This window comes from Mus musculus, chromosome 2, assembly GCF_000001635.26.
Source record: "Mus musculus strain C57BL/6J chromosome 2, GRCm38.p6 C57BL/6J".
Lineage (NCBI taxonomy): Eukaryota > Metazoa > Chordata > Mammalia > Rodentia > Muridae > Mus > Mus musculus.
The window spans coordinates 146,084,670-146,104,926 of record NC_000068.7 but is presented as its reverse complement, the minus strand read 5'-3'; the positions used below and the strand labels follow the sequence as shown (position 1 = coordinate 146,104,926).

The 20,257-nt window shown below is 44.6% G+C and overlaps 1 protein-coding gene and 1 long non-coding RNA gene across 9 annotated transcripts in view; one reads left to right on the top strand and one right to left on the bottom strand.

Moving 5' to 3' along the window:
• Cfap61 (cilia and flagella associated protein 61) overlaps positions 1-20,257 on the bottom strand; it is a 280,279-nt gene that overhangs the window by 110,109 nt on the left and 149,913 nt on the right. For all 7 annotated transcript variants that reach the window (XM_030252249.1, XM_030252246.1, XM_030252245.1 and 4 more), the window contains 2 exons: positions 9,205-9,303; positions 2,806-2,974 (listed from right to left, as the gene is read on the bottom strand). In XM_030252249.1, the coding sequence (XP_030108109.1) occupies positions 2,806-2,974; positions 9,205-9,303 (268 nt within the window). The remainder of the gene's footprint in view (positions 1-2,805; positions 2,975-9,204; positions 9,304-20,257) is intronic.
• On the top strand, positions 5,540-9,909 carry Gm34629. 2 transcript variants are annotated; one of them, XR_866804.2, is made up of 2 exons: positions 5,540-5,835; positions 9,703-9,909. It is a non-coding gene; the product is annotated as a predicted gene, 34629 (long non-coding RNA). The 2 variants fall into 2 exon arrangements; XR_001783495.2 differs by lacking the exon at positions 9,703-9,909 and adding an exon at positions 6,091-6,494 and having other exon boundaries at positions 5,544-5,835.

The following is a 20,257-nucleotide window of genomic DNA, read 5'->3' as shown; positions in this document are numbered from 1 at the left end:
TCTGAACTCATTTGTATGGCTCACAGAGGCCTGCTACTTCATGCCCTCTTCTGGCCTCAGAAGACACTTGCATAGAGGTGGGGCATGCACACACACACAGATATATACACATGCATACAAATAAAAATATTTAAAATATAGATGGAAGGGGTAAATTACAGACTTAGAGGTTGTTAAAAGCGAGCTAGCTGAATCTTCTTCCAAAGAGGAGTAGATGTGTGACATTGACAGAGCAAGGTCAAAAGTTTCATCAATGTACTCTCTGGAACTCGGAGGGTGACTGCTGACAGAGTAGAAATGTTTCCAACTGGAGATAAACGTGGACTGTGTGAGAAACTAGCCCTCCCCACTCTCTGTTCTGCAACACAGCTTAAGGTATTACTTTGTGACCAGGTTCTCTGAACAAAAACCTTGAATGGCGTGTATCTGGATATTGAAAACACTGCAGAATGTTTTATTTTTTTTTTAAGATTTATTTATTTATTTATTATATGTAAGTACACTGTAGCTGTCTTCAGACACTCCAGAAGAGGGAGTCAGATCTTGTTACAGATGGTTGTGAGCCACCATGTGGTTGCTGGGATTTGAACTTCAGACCTTCAGAAGAGCAGTCGGGTGCTCTTACCCACTGAGCCATCTCACCAGCCCTGCAGAATGTTTTAGAATAAAGCCTGCTGACTAGAGGATAAGGGCTGTACTCAAATTTTATGAAATGTGTTCTTCTTGCTGTGGGTTTAAACTGTCATCATTTTAATGTGGCTTACAAATGTGGGACAAAACCGTGAGAGAGTTGGAGTCAAGGACACAGGAAAAGACATAAGACCTAGAAGGTCCCCAGTGAATTCAGCTGCCCTTTCTCCATCACTCTATGTACCTTTGATTTTTATGTCCTTCTGGAAAAATTAAATTGGAACTCCCCTTTATCACTTCTTCATTTCATTTTTCCGATTGCAAAAAGGGCAGGAGCTTAATGTGCTGCAGACTAAAGCTGCAGGGGCAGCTGGGCACACATGGGCAGATGCCCGAGTCTCTGGACAGCTGGCTGAGTCCTGGGCTCCATTTCCAAAGTGTGAGGCTGCGGGCAGTGGCTGCAACCAGTGGGCAGGTGAGGGGGGTCAGGCTCGCGGCCACACCGGATTTCTTTCTCATTTAGCGAGAAGCAGAAGGAATATTTAAATGGCGAGAAGAGGTGTCTCTCCAGTTCTCTTTATTCTTTAACCAGAAAGACATTTCTTTCCTACCCTCTGAGAATAAGGTTTCTTCTTTAAAACATGAAAAGCTTTTTTTTTTTTTTTTTTTTTTTTTTTTTAAGAAAAGATCGATCGAAGCCACTGAAAGAGCAGTCCATTCACAGAAGCACTGGCCTCCCCAGGGAGCTTGCTAGACACTCTTATAGCAGGGTACCCTCCCCTGCAGCTCCGTGCTCAGAGCTTTGTCTTAAAGGGATGCTTAGGGGTAGTGTGTAAACAAACAATGTGTGAAGTGTCTGTCATTGCAAGGTGCATATAAGGGATTTAAGGTCAAGAAAGTTGAAGTGGATCTTCACCCCAGCTTTGGCTCATCTGGGGCACATAGCAAGGATACTGGTGGCCAGCCCCACCTAGAATAACTAGAGCAAGCAATTCCTGGGGACATGGATGTAGATATGTTTTGGAAGAACCCCAGGAGGTCTCAAAGTGCAGCCAAAGATGAGAATATCCATTCAGTGATACCCAGGCTATTCAGCTCATGCAGACCAAGGGTAAACTGAGGATCTGAGGGGCTCGGTGCTGCCTACCTCCTCCCTGCCTTTGAGATACAAAGGAACCACGCATACTCCGTGGCCAAATCCACAACGCTGGTGAGATAGTTTCAGACCCCATCCTTGAGTTATAAAGTAAACCTATTTACTTGAAAGATGCCTGGCTTTTGTGCACCCCACAAAAGGACACTACGTAGGGTGGTGTGGGGAACCCAAGATCTGCCATTCTCAGACTGGGAGCAGCTTGGATTCTACCCAGCAACTCAAACAGAAAGCATGGTCACTGGGAAACTAGTCAACCTGATTTCCTAGTTTTATAACTGAGAGACAAAATAAAATAAGGGCCGACAGAAGGTGCACATGTTTGAAATACTTTTGCGTGAGCACATTGCCCCAGCCAAATGCTAGCCTCTTGAGGCATAAATTAATTTAGCACAAATGCATGCCTGGTTGGGTCTGGAGTCTGCTATGATGATCCATAAGTGTTAGACTTTGGGAAAACAGCTTCAGTAATGACATTTCCCCAACTAGCTGTGATTTCTTTCCTTTCCTCTTTCCTTTCCCTTTCCTTTCCTTTCCTTTCCTTTCCTTTCCTTTCCTTTCCTTTCCTTTCCTTTCCTTTCCTTTCCTTTCCTTTCCTTTCTTTTTTCTTTTCTTTCTTTTCTTTTCTTTTCTTTTCCTTTCCTTTCTTTCCTTTCTTCTTTTCTTTCTTTCCTTTCTTTCCTTCCTTCCTTCCTTCCTTCCTTCCTTCCTTTCTTCCTTCTTCCTTCCTTCCTTCCTTCCTTCCTTCCTTCCTTCCTTCCTTCCTTCCTTCCTTCCTTCCTTCCTTCCTTCCTTCTTCAACAGACTGTTTTTCTTGGAATGGCTTTCTTGGGAGGGTTTGCAGACATTCTGGTCATGTGTACAGGCCTTGAAGAGCACTTTCATGAATACAGACTGGCAGCTGTGCAAGAAGACAAGACGCTCTTTACTCAGAGAGTATGCACCCCAGTAAGCATATTGCCGTGGAGATCTCCTGGAGTGCCAGCGGCACCCCTGGTGCACTCATGTGCACACAGCCTTACCTGGTACTGCAGCCCGGTACAGAGAATGAGGTGGTCGTAGAACACGATCTCACTCTTGGAAACCACAACCTGCTTGGCTGCTCGGTCTATGGCCGTCATTCGACCAACCACAACGTTCACCCAGGAGCACAGTGACATCAGTGCATAATCCTTATCATTAAAACAGTGGCTGCAGAGAGAGAAGCCCCGTCAGTGACATTTGAGCAGCTGACAGCGGGCATTAATTAGACATCTGGCAAGCTGGTTCAAGTCCCCTAGTGAGCTGGGTCTGTGCTCTTGCTGTGAGTTTACCAGGACCAAGACTAAGAGATTTTTCCCCCCTTTTGAAACACTTAGTCACAAATGACATCCTCCCATTAAAGCAAAATTGCTCCACCTGGCTTACGATGGCCCAAAAGGGAAGGGTGTGTGACTGTGTGCGTGGGATCTCTTACACTTCCTTCTGTCCCTATTTCATGAGGATCAGAATCTACTTGAACTGTTTGTGTAAACTTCCCTACTGGCCACCGATGGCTCAGTAGTTGAGAGCCCTGGCTGATCTTCCAGAGGATCCAGGTTCGATTCCCAGGACCCACAAACACCAAAGGAATGTATAGGAAGGAATATAACACCATGGGGAACCCCCAAAGTCAGGTGTATGAATCCTAAAATGTGGGAGAAGCCTCCCACTTGCTTCAAACAACTAATTCCTTGTGCACAAGTAACAAAACCCGTTTTCAGAAAATGTCACTTAGAGAGTTAAGTTCACAGTGTGTGCGATGCCTGGTGATTTGGGAGCCCAGCAGGTGGGGCAGAGGTGATCTATGGGGAGCCAGTACTTCCCCATCAGCCTGGGGAGGCTGAGAGCTCCGGGGCTATGGGATGCTGGTGGCTGAATGAGCTCTCTTCTTCTTTTCCCCGTTCTGTTTCGATTGAACATTCTATTGTTATGACAGCTGAAGCAGGATCCTTGTGGTTTGAGTTTATTTAGAAAGGTGGGGCTTTTTTAAAGGGGTTCTACAGAATTTTCTTAAGGGTTTCACCTTCTATAAGTGACACTTTCAGGATCCTGGCTTGAGGGTTGAGAATCTGCATTGACAGGACAACAGGTAATCCATTTAAATGTAGGCTGCATCATCTTTTCTGCTAAGAACTGTGCCAAGGTCTGTATCTTTCTTCTTTTGCCAATAAGCCGGGACCCCAGAGACCCTTTATCCCTGTCCCCTCACCTCCCAGTGTAGGATAATGAGCCCATCCCATGTGTTCTGTGAGAATGTAGGAGATGCTGTTTTGTCGAGCGTGATGCATATGTGAAGGCTCTTATTCTAAATACTATTAATGATACATAATCCTGTTTACTCGCTTTGGAGGCAAACAGGATTCTGAAGTGGTAATGGGAGGACATTTTTTCTTTTTGATCCACGCATGAGTCTGGTCTTACGACACAAAGAGCAGTCTCGTAATGGATGCACATTAGACCCCGTTACGGGGCCTGTGAAAGGAGACGGGAGCACTGGGCTTTGTGCTTCTCCATGCAACAACACTTAAAAACAAGAAAATTTCTCCTTAATAAAGAGGAAAATAAGGGGCTGGCCTGTCACAAGAAAATAATGGGCAGTGAGATGAAATTCTCTTTTTAAAAAAAAAACCATTGATAGCTTTACAGGAATATATGAAACTTCGCTGTTTCCACACAGTGTGGGAGACACACAAAGGATTGTTCGCATTTGATATTCGGTCTCTACCATAAGCCATCCAAGATGAAAATAAATAAATAAATAAATAAATAAATAAATAAAGTTTGTGCCCAGGGATTAGTCTTGGGAGGATTTACCCAAAGATTAAAGGATGGGGAGGTGGGGGTGGGGAACTTGTGGGCAGCTAAGACAATGCTGTTCCTAATGGCAGTGGGACAGTGGGGTTGGCAAAGTCAGAACTCATGTTTCAGAGTTAGAATATGAAACCCTGTCCAATGAGAGCTGATGCTTAGGAACACTGGGTTTTAAAGAAGCTTTGCTGGGACACAAAAAGAAGCTCCGAAGACAGTGGCTGATAGTCGCACAGTCTCTTAGCTTCCTCATTCCAAACGCCATTGTGTAAACTCATCTCCTCATCTGGGGTAAATATTACTACCCCTCTGGACTGTCTGCAGTGCCTCCACCAGATGAGTCAAACTATCTATTGTGAAATTCTCTGACACATTTATTTATTTATTTATTTAATTTTTGCTAAGCAGCATTACAAGCCTAAAGACTTTAACAGAGGGGCTGGAGAAATGAATCAGTGGTTAGGAGCACTGACTGCTCTTCCAGAGGTCCTGAGTTCAATTCCCAGCAACCACATGATGGCTTTCAACCATTTTTAATGGGATCTGATGCCCTCTTCTGGTGTCTGAAGACAATGACAGTATACTCATATACATAAAATAAATATCTTAAAAAAAAAAAAAACCTTAACAAAGCAGAGACTGCTTCCCAGCTTCACACCCTCACCCGGGTCCTCTGGGGAAAGAGGCAAGGACCAAGGAGGCAGCACAACGCATAAGGATGGGAGTTCATCTTCCACAAGCAAGCTTGGCACTGACTCAAAAGTCACGAGAGGGGACTGAAGATGTAGCTTGGTGCTAGAGTGATTGATTGCCAAGCATGCACACAAAAAAACGAGAAAAACGCAAAGTCATCTTCATAGAAAGATTTGTCTATGGAGAAACAGCGGGGAGCGGTGGCACCGGCCTTTGTCCCAACACTCCGGAAGTGGATAAGCACTCCGGAAGTGGATAAGCCTGGGAGCCAGAGTGAGGCCCTGTCTCTACAAACAAAAACATTTCGGGGAAATTTCTGGGAGGCAGCATAGATAAGGTAAAGGAGTGCAGGAGGTGTGGTCTTCATATCAATGTCATACAGGCCTGAAACCCGGAACCCGGAACCCCGCAGTGAGAACCAGCCCAAGCCCTCAGATGCACGAGCTGAAGCTACTCCATAGAAACAAAGGTCTGAGCAGACTCACACCTCAAAGGACCAGAATTCTTCAGAAGTGGAAAGAAACTTTGAGGTTTGTAGGGGATTAGCTGTGACACACTGGGAAGGACTGCTGTAATTAACTTTCAATTATTCAGGGTTGATTGCCCAATTAGTGGCTTTCTCCTGCTTCCTGTTTCTCTTCCCTCCCACACTTTTTTCCAGCTGCCTCCTAGGTACATCGTTAGCACCTCAGCCAGAGGCTAGACAAGGGGGTGGGGGGTGGGAGGGCAGGGTGAGAAGACAAAAGTGGCTATTTATTTTATTTTATTTTTTAAATCAACAACAGTAATGAAGTAAAGAAATAAGGACAAGTTCACTGTCCATGGTCTTCTTAACAGAAGAAAGAATTTGGATTATTAGACTTATGCACGTTATTATTACTGAACACCATGATCCTTTCTGAGGACCATTGAAAGGCAGTGCCCTATTCTGGGGTCAACCTCAGGTCCCTGACCATCCTGATTCTGTGACGATTCCCACCCAAGCAAGTCTGGTTGTTGGGTCTTGTCCTTCATGAAGAGGACGTTTGCTGCTTCTTCTGAGGTGATCTTCATCTATTTCACGTTATAAAGTCCCTGCTATAGTGGAGTGCATATTGTCCCTTAGGACTTGGGATGGAGATAACAGATGCTGTCTTACAAGGATGATGATGTAATATTTAGGAGGATTTCATGAGGGGAAAAAAAAAAAGAGCGGAGTAAGATTTAGTTGAGTGTGTTGGTTGTTGTAAATAAACGTGATAGTCAGTTTAGATTGTGGGAGTGGACATTCAAGTAAAAGGAAAGCAAAGATTTGCCTGCCATGCTTGGGGCGCATCTTAAGATTGCTGGTCTGGAGGGAATGGAGAGGACTCAGCAGAGATAATAAATGATATCGTCTGTGAAAACAGGTAGATTTTTAATAAAGTTCATGTATTCCAGAACACTCTGTGATGATGGCAGCATACTGAAGGTAGTTATGCTACTGCGGTAGCATGCTAGCTGTTTGAGCCAGGGAGGCAAATGAGAGTGGGGAGCTGAAATTTCCAACTCATTTCATTTTAATTAATTTAAACGGAAACAGCCCCTTGTGTCTTGTAGTGACTATGCTGGACAGTGGAGTTCCGGGAGGCAAGGAGCTGATAACACCTGAGTAACATTTGTGTGTGTGTGTGTCTGTGTGTGTGTGCTGTTCAGGGGACTGGGTTGAGAGGCAGACAGACAGGGTAGAGGTCTGGAGTAATAAATACCAGATTAATCCATGCAGAAAAGCAAACCCATCATCCTCGCTATGTATGGTATATGACATGCCCAACATGGAATGGGCATGAAACTTCCACCACGTTGACTGACTTCAATTCACATTTCTTTAGAATAGTATAATTTAGAAAATGAGAACAGGGCTGGAGAGTTGGCTCAGCAGCTAAGGGCACTGGTACTCTTGCAAAGGACCTGGGTTTAGTTCCCGGTACCCATGTGGTGGCGCACAAACACTGGTAACTCCAGTTCCAGGGCATCTGGTGCCCTCTTTTGACCTCAGCAGGCACCGGGCACACACATGGCACACACACACACAGACAGGTAAAACATTCACACACATAAAATAAAACCAACCTTTAAAAAAAAAGATTTAAAAAGAAAACGAGAAAGCAGGAGAAAGGGAGACCCATGGGTCGACCTCTCTTCCTGGCCAGGACTCAGTTGTACGCTTGTTTTAACCAAAAATAAGCACTTTTTTTTTTATACAATCAAGAAAAAGTAGATTCAAGGTAAATGTAATTCCTTGTCTAGACTGTAGTGGTAGGAGTGATTCTAGATCTGGAATACCCAGTGAAGGTAAAACAAGTTTTTCTTCAAAATGATAGTGCCTGGCAAATACAGAAGTGGATGCTCACAGTTATCTATTGGATGGAACACAGGGCCCCCAATGGAGGAGTTAGAGAAAGCACCCAAGGAGCTGAAGGGGTCTGCAACCCTATAGGTAGAACAACAATATGAACTAACCAGTACCCCCAGAGCTCATGTCTCTAGCTGCATATGTAGCAGAAAATGTCCTAGTTGGCCATCATTGGGAAGAGAGGTCCCTTGGTCTTGCAAACTTTATATGCCCCAGTACAGGGGAATGCCAGGGCCAAGAAGTGGGAGTGGGTGGGTAGTGAAGCAGGGCAGGGGGAGGGTATAGGGGACTTTCAGGATAGCATTTGAAATGTAAATGAAGAAAATATCTAATAAAAAATTGAAAAAAAAAAAGAGTCTGCTATGCCACCGCCTGCCCCCCTCCCCCCAATCCGGGGCGGGAACAATTTCCTTTACTTTCTTGCCACTTCAAACACTAGGAGACTGTTTTTCCAGCAGGGAGCCTGTGTTTTCCTTCCAGAAACTGAAATTGGTGGACGGTATACAATAAGGAGACATTTCTAAGAACAGGTGTGGTCAAACGGTGCTTCTACTGGAAAAGAAGAGAGGAGCTCTCCTGGCCCAGTTAGCACACCAGCTCCTGGTGCCTATGGTGAGGGAGGGGAGAGAGAGACTCACACCCTAAGGGGATGCTCGTGGGGTACACACATGGCCATGATTTCTCTGTCCTGTTTCTCATAACCCAATGTAGAGGCAGCTGGGCCAGTGAGCTCCATTCAACTGTAGGAACAGGGGAGCTTTCTCCCTAGATGCAAAATGCCAGCCCCATCCTGCCATGCTCATTCACTCATTGCCATAGCTAGTCTTGTGTCAATGTGACACAAGCTGGAGTCATCTGAAAGGAGAGAGTCTCAGCTGAGAAAATGCCTCCCCTCCATAAGATCTAGCTGTAAGGTGTTTTTTTTTTTAAAGATTTATTTATTTATTATATGTAAGTACACTGTAGCTGTCTTCAGACACTCCAGAAGAGGGCGTCAGATCTTGTTACAGATGGTTGTGAGCCACCATGTGGTTGCTGGGATTTGAACTCTGGACCTTCGGAAGAGCAGTCGGGTGCTCTTATCCACTGAGCCATCTCACCAGCCCCTGTAAGGCGTTTTTTATTAGTGATTGATAGAGAAGATTGATAGCCCATGATGGGAGGTTCCAACCCTGGGATGGTGGTCCAGGGTTCTATAAGCAAGCCAGTAAGCAGCACTCCTGTGCCAGCTCCTGCAGGTTCCTGCCCTGTGTGAGTTCCTGTCCTGACTTCCTTCAGTGATGAACGGTGGTGGGGAAGTGTGAGCCTTTGCCAGACTATTTTGTCACAGCAGTAGAAACCCTAATATGATCATTGATGGGTTTGAACTTGTATTTCCCAGGTAATTCCTGGACTCTAGGGGGAAAGTCCCCCACTTTCCCCTTTCCACTTCAAAGATCTATTATTCAACATTAAAAAAGGAAGAAAAATAAAAAAAGACTGCACACAAACTAGGAAGTCAATTAGGAAGGAAAAGGAATCATACTCGCTTGCTAGAAACTTCCTCTGTTCGTTGTGCAAAAGTCTTTTTCCTGGGAGTCCATGAGTTGAAATCAGGGTGAGATTATTAAATTTCAGGTGAGAGCTGAAGAGAAATAAAAAGAAAAAAAAGTTAAAAAAATGACTGAACAAAAATTTACTGCGATTCAGTTCATCTGCCATCCGACTCTTGGCCTTTCCTTTGGTGGTAGGACCTCTTTCCACACAGATCTTCAAATGGAGCCTTCACAGCAGAAAAGACAGTGGCGTGGAAGTGGCTGACTGCAGAGAATTCTACAGGTTATGCCATGTTTGAGTGTCAGCCCACTTCCAAGAAACTGGACTCCTAACCCCCACAGTGCAGCATTTCCCTTGGAGTCCTCAAGGCAATACAGTGACGTCAGTAGTGTTATTAGCTCTATTTTTCTCAGGTAAAACTGAGGCACAATGGTTTTCAGAGACCATCCATATTAAGTGTCACCTCACTTAACCTCTGCCTGTACAGTCGCCCCCTAGAACTGGAGGTGTGTGCGATGGGACGCCCTGTTGAACACCAAAATCTGAAGGTGCCCAAGTCTCTGATTCAAGATGCCATGACAGGCACACATAAGGTATATACCACCACTTGAATACTTAATATCATCGCAGAATTGCTTATAACAACTTACACAGAATAAAAAGTAAGTAGCTGGTCTACTGTGTTGTATTGGAATAAAGTCTGCTTGTGCTCAGAGCAGTCAGGTTTTTCTCCCAAGGATTCTCTGCTGATGCCGCTTGCATCTATGGATGAAAACCCCCAGGGAAGACTTGCAGGAGGCACTGTCCTGTGGGCCTCAAGTCGTTCAGATGCTTTTAACACATCATCTAACTCCCACCGTTCGACACCAGCCTTTCCACTTTCAGACATGCACAGTTATCCGTGTCAGGGCACCAAGACTGTCACCTAGCAGAATAGTCTACAGGATCCTTTCTGAGAGCAAGGCTGTCACATGGCATGACAGCATACAACTACAATTCCAGAACTTGGGAGGCTGAGGCAAGAGGATCATCAATTGCAGGCTACTTTTGGCCACACAGTTGAGTCTCTCTCTCTCTCTCTCTCTCTCTCTCTCTCTCTCTCTCTCTCTCTCTCTCTCTCTCTCTCTCTCTCTCTCTGTTTTTTCGAGACAGGGTTTCTCTGTATAGCCCTGGCTGTCATGGAACTCACTTTGTAGACCAGGCTGGCCTTGACCTCAGAAATCCACCTGCCTCTGCCTCCCGAGTGCCGGGATTAAAGGCTTGCCCCACCACGCCCGGCGAGTCTCTGTCTTAATAAACCAAAGCAAACCAAAGAGACAAAGTGTTTTATATTTGTACCATGCTGTCCAGAGCCCGAGGCACTCACAGACGTCATCACAGAGATTAATCTTCAAAACCATCTCCACTGTGGCTTTGGAGATAATCGTAGGTCATGTGTATTTCATGTGAAGGAAAACGAAGGCTGGCAGAGGTAAGCCCTTTGCTTCAGGTCTCCAAAGCAGCAGGAGACAGTGACGCAATTTTTGCTCTCCAAGCCCAGACGGTGTGGGCGTGGCACTCCCTCTACTCAGCAGCACTTTTTTTGATTTGTTTATTTTATTTTTGTGTGATTTCTTTTTTTTTTTAAATTAGGTATTTACTTCATTTACATTTCAAATGCTATCTCGAAAGTCCCCTATACCCTCCTCACCCACCCACCCACCCACTCCCACTTCTTGGCCCTGGTGTTTCCCCTGTACTGGAGCATATGGAGTTTGCAAGACCAAGGGGCCTCTCTTCCCAATGATGGCCGACTAGGCCATCTTCTGCTACATATGCAGCTAGAGACATGAGCTCTGGGGGTACTGGTTAGTTCATATTATTGTTCCACCTATAGGGTTGCAGACCCCTTAGCTCCTTGGGTACTTTCTCTAGCTCCTCCATTGGGGGCCCTGTGTTCCATCCAATAGCTGACTGTGAGCACTCTTAAGAAGTCCTGTGGGCAGGCCAAGTTCCTGTACTGTAAATGGTTCAAGGAACTCACATGCTTAGGACTCATTCTTCTCTAGTGGCCTTTCAGTATTCCATATACTCCTGCTGCAATTTAGCTTAGAGTCAGCAAAGATGTTTTGAGTGAGACCTTTTCCTGGGATTCTCTCTGATAGGAAAGGCCCCTAAAAATTTCTGCTTGGTTTATGTGGCTCCTTTCTATCAATCACATGCCAAAAAGGAGGGGACTTCACTGGGCCAGAGGAGAACACCTGCCTTCTTTTCTCAAGAGGAGGCTGGAGATCTTCCAACTGGAAATGCTACCAATTTACTGGCAGCCTGTTACGTAGCACTAAAGACAGGACTTTGGGTGATGGCACAGGTGGCAGGCAATGCACTCAGCTGAACCTGACATTTAAAAGCAGCTGAATGCTAGGAAAGGTCTGGAGTCTCTAAGGATGGCTACCATTTAAGAATGAATATTTCCCCTAATGGAGGAGCTAGAGAAAGTACCCAAGGAGCTGAAGGGGTCTGCAACCCTATAGATGGAACAACAATATGAACTAACCAGTACCCCCAGAGCTCGTGTCTCTAGCTGCATATGTAGCAGAAGATGGCCTAGTCAGCCATCATTGGGAAGAGAGGCCCCTTGGTCTTGCAAACTTTATATGCCCCAGTACAGGGGAATGCCAGGGCCAAGAAGTGGGAATGGGTGGGCAGGGGAGCAGGGTGGGGGGAAAAGGGTATAGGGGAGTTTCAGGATAGCATTGGAAATGTAAATGAAGAAAATATCTAATAAAACATTGTTTTAAAAAAGAATGAATATTCCCTTCCATGTGGAGAAAACCAAGCTTGACTTATCCTCTAACAATAAGAATAAAAATCCTGACTCTCTTCAAATAGCACAAAGGCCACTGTTAGTCCCGCCTACTCAGGCTGTCAGTCTGCAAGTACACACCAATAACAGGCCTTGGATTTATAACTGTCCCATGGAAACCACAAATGATGAGGGTGTGTTTACATCCATCGACAGTTAAATTTTACTCTGGTTCTGGATCAAAATGTACTTTAGATTGTACTAGGGAGAGCTGCATACAGGTGTCTGTTACATCTCCATGCAGACAGAAGGCTTAATGAGTATGCATGTGGCTTTATCTTTTACAACAAAACCCATCCCTTTGGTATGAATCATTTGAATTGTCTAGCGGCATGAATCAAATGACTTTTAAATTGCCAAATTACCATATTATGTTATCCTGAATTATGCTACAATTAAGTTTTTTCCCAAAAGATTAAAGAATGTTCCCAGAAGATAGAGGACAATTCTGTTGTTTTCTTTTTCCTTTCCCGTTCTTCCCCTTTCTTTTCTTCCTTCCTTCCTTCCTTCCTTCCTTCCTTCCTTCCTTCCTTCCTTCCTTCCTTCCTTCCTTTCTTCCTTCTCTCCCTTCCCTTTCCTCCCCTCCCCCCTCCCCTTTTCTTTTCTTTTCTTTTCTTTTCTTTTCTTTTCTTTTCTTTTCTCTTCTTTTCTTTTCTTTCCTCTTCTTTTCTTTTCTTTTTAACATTACCTAAAAATGACATAGTACAATTTTTTGGGGGGAATCGGATGAGATTTCTTGAATTGTGTTTGTCTAAAAGAAACATCATTTCTTTCTTTTCTGCAGCCATAGTGAGATTCCTCTTGTATTCTTCCCTGTGGCTGCCCTGGTCTTCAAGTCCTGCTGTGTCCTCCCTTGCCCATTCTGTCCTTATTCCCCATTTATCACATCTTTCAAATCTAAAGAAAGTACACAGAATTCCTTGGCTTGCAACCTTTCCCTTCTTGCATCTACAAGAACATCTTCCACTCTGAGGGTAGGTGTTTGCCAATGATCTTGGTCTCCTTATCAAATGCCCTTGCCAGCTTATTTCCCTTAGGACACTTCAGGATGCCAATCCAGCACTGATTAAGATGGCTCCCTGGAGTCAATGGGAACAAGGTCCTGTTTCTTTGCTTCTTCATGTGTGGCATCTATTCTCAAAGTCAGCCTACATCCACAGTAGCTCTTGGGGCTCCCTCCACCTGACATGTTACTATTATGGTCAGAAGGAAGGAAATGCAGTGGTACAAGGCAGAATTCCTCAAGCTAATTATTTCAAATAGAGTTCATGTAAGCCAAGGGGGAAAAAAATGATGTGCCAACTGGACAGCACCCAGGAACTAGAGCAGTTCATGAGAACAATGGTCAGAGATAGCATTTGAAGAAAACACAGATGAGACATAAAAAAAAACAACTTAGTGGAATGCAGTTTAGTCAAGTGCCTACTCAGTTGGTTTGAGAGTCTCCTGAACCAACCTTTCCTATGACTGAACACACATTGGTTTAGGTTGGCCCACTGCAGAAGCCTATTCCTAATCAATGGCTTCTCAGCAACGTCATCTAACAGCAGGAAAGACAATGTACTAAAGACCCTATCAGGCAGCCCTGTGTAACATTTCTGCTTATATTAGCAGAACTCATTGCCACTGCCACATGTCTTTGCAAAGGAAGTCAGACAACACCGATTTTTATGAGACATGGTGTGATTGTTTTTGCCTCCCTAAGAACCACATGGCCCTGAGTTCTGTCTCTAAACACAAAGTACAAATGAATCTAGGGAGACAAGTGGCACAGCAGCTGATGAAGGAAGCAGGGGATGAGGATGAAAGAAAAGACTTAGGAATCAGGATTCAGGGGGAAAAATGCAGGACAAACTTCACAAAGTCTACAAAAGGGATGCTTACACAGAATGATGAGAACTGAAAAGAATAGTGTGTCATCCAGGAACTAGCAAGGTGGGGTGCCAGAGGGTCTAGGGAGAGGGTACATGGGAGAGGTGGGACAAGTAGGGGATTGTCACTTGGGAGCTATGGCCACATGCTCTGCTGTCATAACGATGTTTTTAGTGACTTTTTAATTAGCCAGCTCTCCCTCATTTGTGCATTTATTTCTCACCAAGTTTCCCAGGCTTCATGCCCACTTCCCAGGGTGATTTAATCCATCACCATCTTACCTATTTCCCATAATGCACTTGACTATGCTTTGATGTTTCCTCCAAGCTCTGGACCTAATGTCTAAATTCTCCAGAGTCATTCCAAATTCATTGTGTCCAAGCTAGGATGCTCCGGGTCACATGTACAGCCAAACAAAGCTCTTGGCAGTCTCCACCCCCCTCCATTCTCCATCAAAGTCATGGCCAACCTTATCATCTCTTGAGCTAAGAATGTGGAAGTTCACCTTAGATTCCTGTCTTCTCACCCCCCTCCTGCTCCCCCTGCCAGTCACTGTGTCCAGTCGTTGTCACCTGATCTGTATTCTTGAGCACTCCATCTGCCAGTCCCACAGCACACACTATGGTAGCTGTCCATCACCTCACTAGAAGAAACGGGCTTAAGGTTGTGTCTCTAGTACACATCTTGCTCCTGCCCCTCCGCCACACAGCTACTAGAGATGTCTTTTTACACTAAATTGCATGTCAGTGCTTTCTGGATAAGTCCAACCTTTGCATGGAACCTTGGTAGCCTTGAAAAGTAAAAGCACCTATGCCTTGAGAGTCAGGCTGTCTTAGCTGGACCAATAGTGCTGTCTTCTTGACCACGGGGAAGTTATTTACCTTTTCACCTTGTAGACTGCGAGGGATAGAACACTAACGGGTCTTAGGGGAGCTGTGTAGATGAAAGGAAATGGTACCTAACGATGTTCAGAATCTGTCTGGCACAGAGAACGGTTTCAGCGTATATTAACCATTTCATTGACAAGATATTAGTCCAGGTTCACTAGCATGATAGCTAAGTCTTCATGGTCACAGGCTAATTGAACCTTCCCATTGTTTGTAGTATCAGCCATCTCACAGCTCACCGAAGGTTCCCTACCTCCCATGCCTCCAAATGGAAACACACCAGCGTTCTCATTTTTTTTTCTCCAACTTCATATCTTTGCTACGGTGGTTTTCTGTGCAATCTGATGCAGCCACATCTGAATGCTTTATTTGATTTAGCTCAGTTGTAAAATTGAGAGCGCTGGGGACAGAATATGGAGATGAAATGTTTCAGAGTGCACATTTTGCTTATGTGTGAATATTCAGAAAGTTTCTGCAGACAGAACAGCAGGTCACTGGGTACGGCTTGGCTTTGAGCAAGCACCCCAGGAAAAGGCAATAAACAGTAGAGGCCCAGATAAAACCTCTGTCTCCGATTTAATGGCGTTGGCTTAATGTATATCAACAATATCTAGCAGCATTGTGAGGCCTCTGCTCCAAAACCAAAGGTCACCACAGTGGGTGGAGGTGGGAGGGGGGGTTCAAGTTAAGTGCTCAGGCCAATGAAACATTAAACAAGTGCACCTGCATTTTCCGCAGCAAATAATTCCAGTGGGGATTTCACGTTGCTGTGGATACAAAGGGAGACAACAGCTCAAAAATACTTGTAAAGCAGGGAGGGATTAGAGTATCCAGGGAAATAAGTAAAAGGTTTTGTGTTTCATTCCGAGTTTCAGGAGGACAGCTACAAAATTAGGTCTAAACATCCTTATCCTGCAAATAAAGAGCACACTGCCAATTTATTGTGAGCAAGAAAAGGATACAAAACTTTTCACGTTGCTTATCGATCTGCTAGGCGCTCAGTCATTAATTTTTATATTTTTGCTTTGTGTGTGTGTGTGTGTGTGTGTGTGTGTGTGTATGTATGTGTGTGGCATGATGAAGGCAGCCAGCCAAAGTGAGTGATTTAATTAACTGGCTTTATTAATGCTTCTCTTTGAACAAATAGATAATGTAGAGGAAAAAAATAATTACCTCACATCCATCTAAATGTTTCAATTTAATTTACTAAAACCTCCGCTTTCAGAATTGTTCAAGACAGTGAAAAAAATATTTTCCAGATGACAATAAATCCTACCTCAAGATGGATATGTGAGGAGACTGTCTATTTTACAAGCAAAAGGACAGCTCAGATTTAGCTCAGTCTTAAAGATACAATTAATGATAAAATGCTATCTACAGGAGGTAAAGGTTGGGGGTTGTTGTGAATTTCCACAACTGGAAGACAAAAGTATTGAAAACCAAGTCAGAACAAAGATTCATTATAAGCACAGGAGACAGTAAGAGAGCCTACCTGTTTTTCTCTGGAAAGCAATTAACTTTCTTTAATGGTGTGTACATATGCATGACGTGAGCATATGCATGCAGGGGTGTGTGTGTGTGTGTGTGTGTGTGTGTGTGTGTGTGTGTGTGTGAGAGAGAGAGAGAGAAAGAGAGAGAGAGAGAGTGTGTTTTGTATGTTTAAAACATGAAAGACTTTTTGATACATCTCAAGGTATTTGTTTCATTTTTGTTCAGCTACTAAAAATACCAGTGGCTGCATCCATGGCCACAGAGTTGTCAGTAATGGCAAACTCTGGCTGTCAGGGAGACCAGAGAGGACTGAGGGGAGGACTGAGGGGAGGGCTGAGGGGAGGACTGAGGGGAGGACTGAGGGGAGGACTGAGGGGAGAACTGAGGGGAGGACTGAGGGGAGGACTGAGGGGAGGATTCTGAGCACATGTAAGAGGCTAAGGCTTCCCCCCTGACCTCTCTTGTTTGGGGACAACCTTGCCTGAGTCCACCTTGAGTGGTGAGCCAGAATTCTCCTGTTCTCATTAATCCCTGGAGCAACTGGGATGGAATCTGGAGAAAGGAGACAGCAAACAGCCCTCACATGCCTACCTTGAACCCAGCTATCTTCTGGGAGTGACCTGGGTGCCCTGTGATGTCCCCATGGACCTGGCAGGGGACAGGCATGATGGCCAAAGTCATGGTCTGTGGGGAACATATGGAGATTAAGGATGAGAGATGAAATGTTTCCGCACCACTGCTCAAGAGAAACTCATGAGTCCTTACGGAAAAAAAAAAATCACATTTGGAAAACGATGAGAATAAAGTTTAGGGGTCCAGCAAAAACCGCTATAAATACCAAGAGGCCATCCATGAGACAAACCAGACAAGCTCTGAACACAAGAAATACAAAACACAGGCATAAATCAATCAGGTTCCCATGACTGGACCAGAAGAACCAGTGACATCACTTCTGATGATGAAGAAGGGTTCATATTTTGGACAAGAAGTGGCCATTAGCAAGGCTTTATTAACACCATATGGGCTGGCTTTTTCATGTTTGGCAGTTACTTCTTGGGCTCCATTCTTTACTGGTGATAGGTTCAGTGTGTGGCTTTGTGGAAATTCTTTCTACTAGGTCCAATTTATATGTAAATTCTGGGACCAGGAAAATGACCTCAGCTCCATAATGTCAATGATGGCATGATAATTAGGCTTGGTAGGCACGAAAGTAATGATGTAAGTTAGAAGTTATATGATTTCCTGAGAATTAGAAAATGTGGTTTGGAAAACAAAACCATAAACTAGTTTACCTACAATGAACAATTACAGGGGGGAAGTTGTTCCCTTCAAGATATGTCTGTCAACTTTGAGGAAATGTCTACATAAACGGTTCCTAAACCCAGCTGCATTGCAGAATTATTTGCAGCCTGTCAAACGAACATATCCCTGGAATCTACTCCATCCCCCTGAGTTGTAACACCAGGGATTGGGGGCCCAGAAACTATATTTCTATAGCTCTCTCACCCCCACCCCAGTGGCTCACCTATGCGGAAGTATAGTCTACCATTGTAGCTTATAGAAAGATCACTCAACATTAAACCTAGGTCTAGGAAGTGATTCACAGCATACACTCTTAAAATAAGGAAATTCAAAGTCTCCCTTTTATTTTAAAGCCTGAATGCCTTACTATATTGGTAATTTTGGATCATTTCCTTGAAAAGAATTATCTCCCAAGTACTGTAGTTAGAGATAAGCATGCTCTTCAGAGCCATTTTCCTCAGTCAATGGTCTAGTCTGGTTGGGCTTTCCCACAGTGGCTCACAGAAGCTCTACCACCCAGAGATGATGGCTACCTGCTACAGTTTACATCTTAAATCTTCTCCAGGGGCCACATGCTGAGGGCTTTCTTGCTCTCCAACCTGAGGGGCTACCAGGAAGTGGTGAAACATTAAGAAGGTGGGGAGGGAAGGGAAGAAGGGAGGGAGGGGGAAGATGGAAAAAAAAGATGGGAGGAAGGGGGGAGGAAAAAGAGAGGATGGAAAGGAGGGAGGGAGGGAGGGAGGGAGGGAGGGAGGGAGGGAGGGAGGGAGGGAAGAAAATAGGAAGGAAGAGAAGGGAAGAAGGAAAGGGAGGAAGATGTAAAAGGAAGGCAGGCTGGCCAGATCCTAAAGAATAAGCTTTTGGAGGTTGGTCACAGCCCTTTTCTCCTTTTTTTTTTGGCTCCCTGGACACCATGAGGTGACACCTGTAACACCATGTGGCCCCTGCCATGATGCTACCCTTGACCAAGGCTCAGAGTGATAAGGTCATGCATTCAAACCTCTGCACCTGCAACCCCAAATAAACTTTTTGTCTTTTTCAGGAGATTTTCCTCGACCATTGTGCCATAGTGCTGGCCTATAGCGAACGTTCCACCTGTCACTTCTACTGAGGGGTTCTCAAGACTGGGTTTTCAGACCCATATCTTTCTCTGCCTCTCCTACAAAGTTCTATCCAACATCAAGTGATAAGAATGTCATCAAGTGACATTCCCTTATTCCTCTCAGAGCCCCTGTATGTAGTTCTGGTTGTAACCGGATAAATAATTCAGCAGGTGCTGGACAGTCCTTCCGTGCTGCATCAGCCACAGAGTCCTGGCTCGTTCACAGGCACCCCTAATAAGCTTTTCTCAGAACCGAGCGAACTTTACATTCATCCCCAGGTTTCTGACTCAGTCCTGACAGACACTAGGGTCTACATCTCATACAGGCTCCAGGAAATATTGAAGGTGCTAGGCAGGAGGTCACAGCTTTGACTTCTGACACAAAGAACAAATAATATTTGTCTATGCATCTTTTTAAATCCTAGTAAGAGTTGGTTGTGACGTTGAAGAAGTGGACAGGTAGGAGTCTCTTACAGCCACAAGAGTGGCACAAAAATCTCTTTGTCAAACCCTGGCTTTTCCACCACCTCTGTCTATGCTCATGTGCTTTGGAAAGGGCGACAATAAGAATATTGGTGAGAGGGCATATATCCAGAAGATGCCCCAACTGGTAAGAAGGACACATGCTCCACTATGTTCATAGCAGCCTTATTTATAATAGCCAGAAGCTGGAAGGAACCCAGATGCCCCTCAACAGAGGAATGGATACAGAAAATGTGGTACATCTACACAATGGAGTACTACTCAGCTATTAAAAAGAATGAATTTATGAAATTCCTAGCCAAATGGATGGACCTGGAGGGCATCATTCTGAGTGAGGTAACACATTCACAAAGGAACTCACACAATATGTACTCACTGATAAGTGGATATTAGCCCAAAACCTAAGATACCCAAGATATAAGATACAATTTCCTAAACACATGAAACTCAAGAAAAATGAAGACTGAAGTGTGAACACTATGCCCCTCCTTAGAAGTGGGAACAAAACACCCTTGGAAGGAGTTACAGAGACAAAGTTTGGAGCTGAGATAAAAGGATGGACCATGTAGACACTACCATATCCGGGGATCCATCCCATAATCAGCTTCCAAATGCTGACACCATTGCATACACTAGCAAGATTATGCTGAAAGGACCCTGATATAGCTGTCTCTTGTCAGAGTATGCCTGGGCCTAGCAAACATAGAAGTGGATGCTCACAGGCGGCTATTGGATGGATCACATGGCCCCCAATGAAGGAGCTAGAGAAAGTACCAAAGAAGCTAAAGGGATCTGCAACCCTATAGGTGGAACAACATTATGAACTAACCAGTACCCCGGAGCTCTTGACTCTAGCTGCATATGCATCAAAAAATGGCCTAGTCGGCCATCACTGGAAAGAGAGGCCCATTGGACACGCAAACTTTATATGCCCCAGTACAGGGGAACGCCAGGGCCATAAAAGGGGAGTGGGTGGGTAGGGGAGAGGGGGTGGGTGGCTATGGGGGACTTTTGGTATAGCATTGCAAATGTAAATGAGCGAAATACCTAATAAAAAATG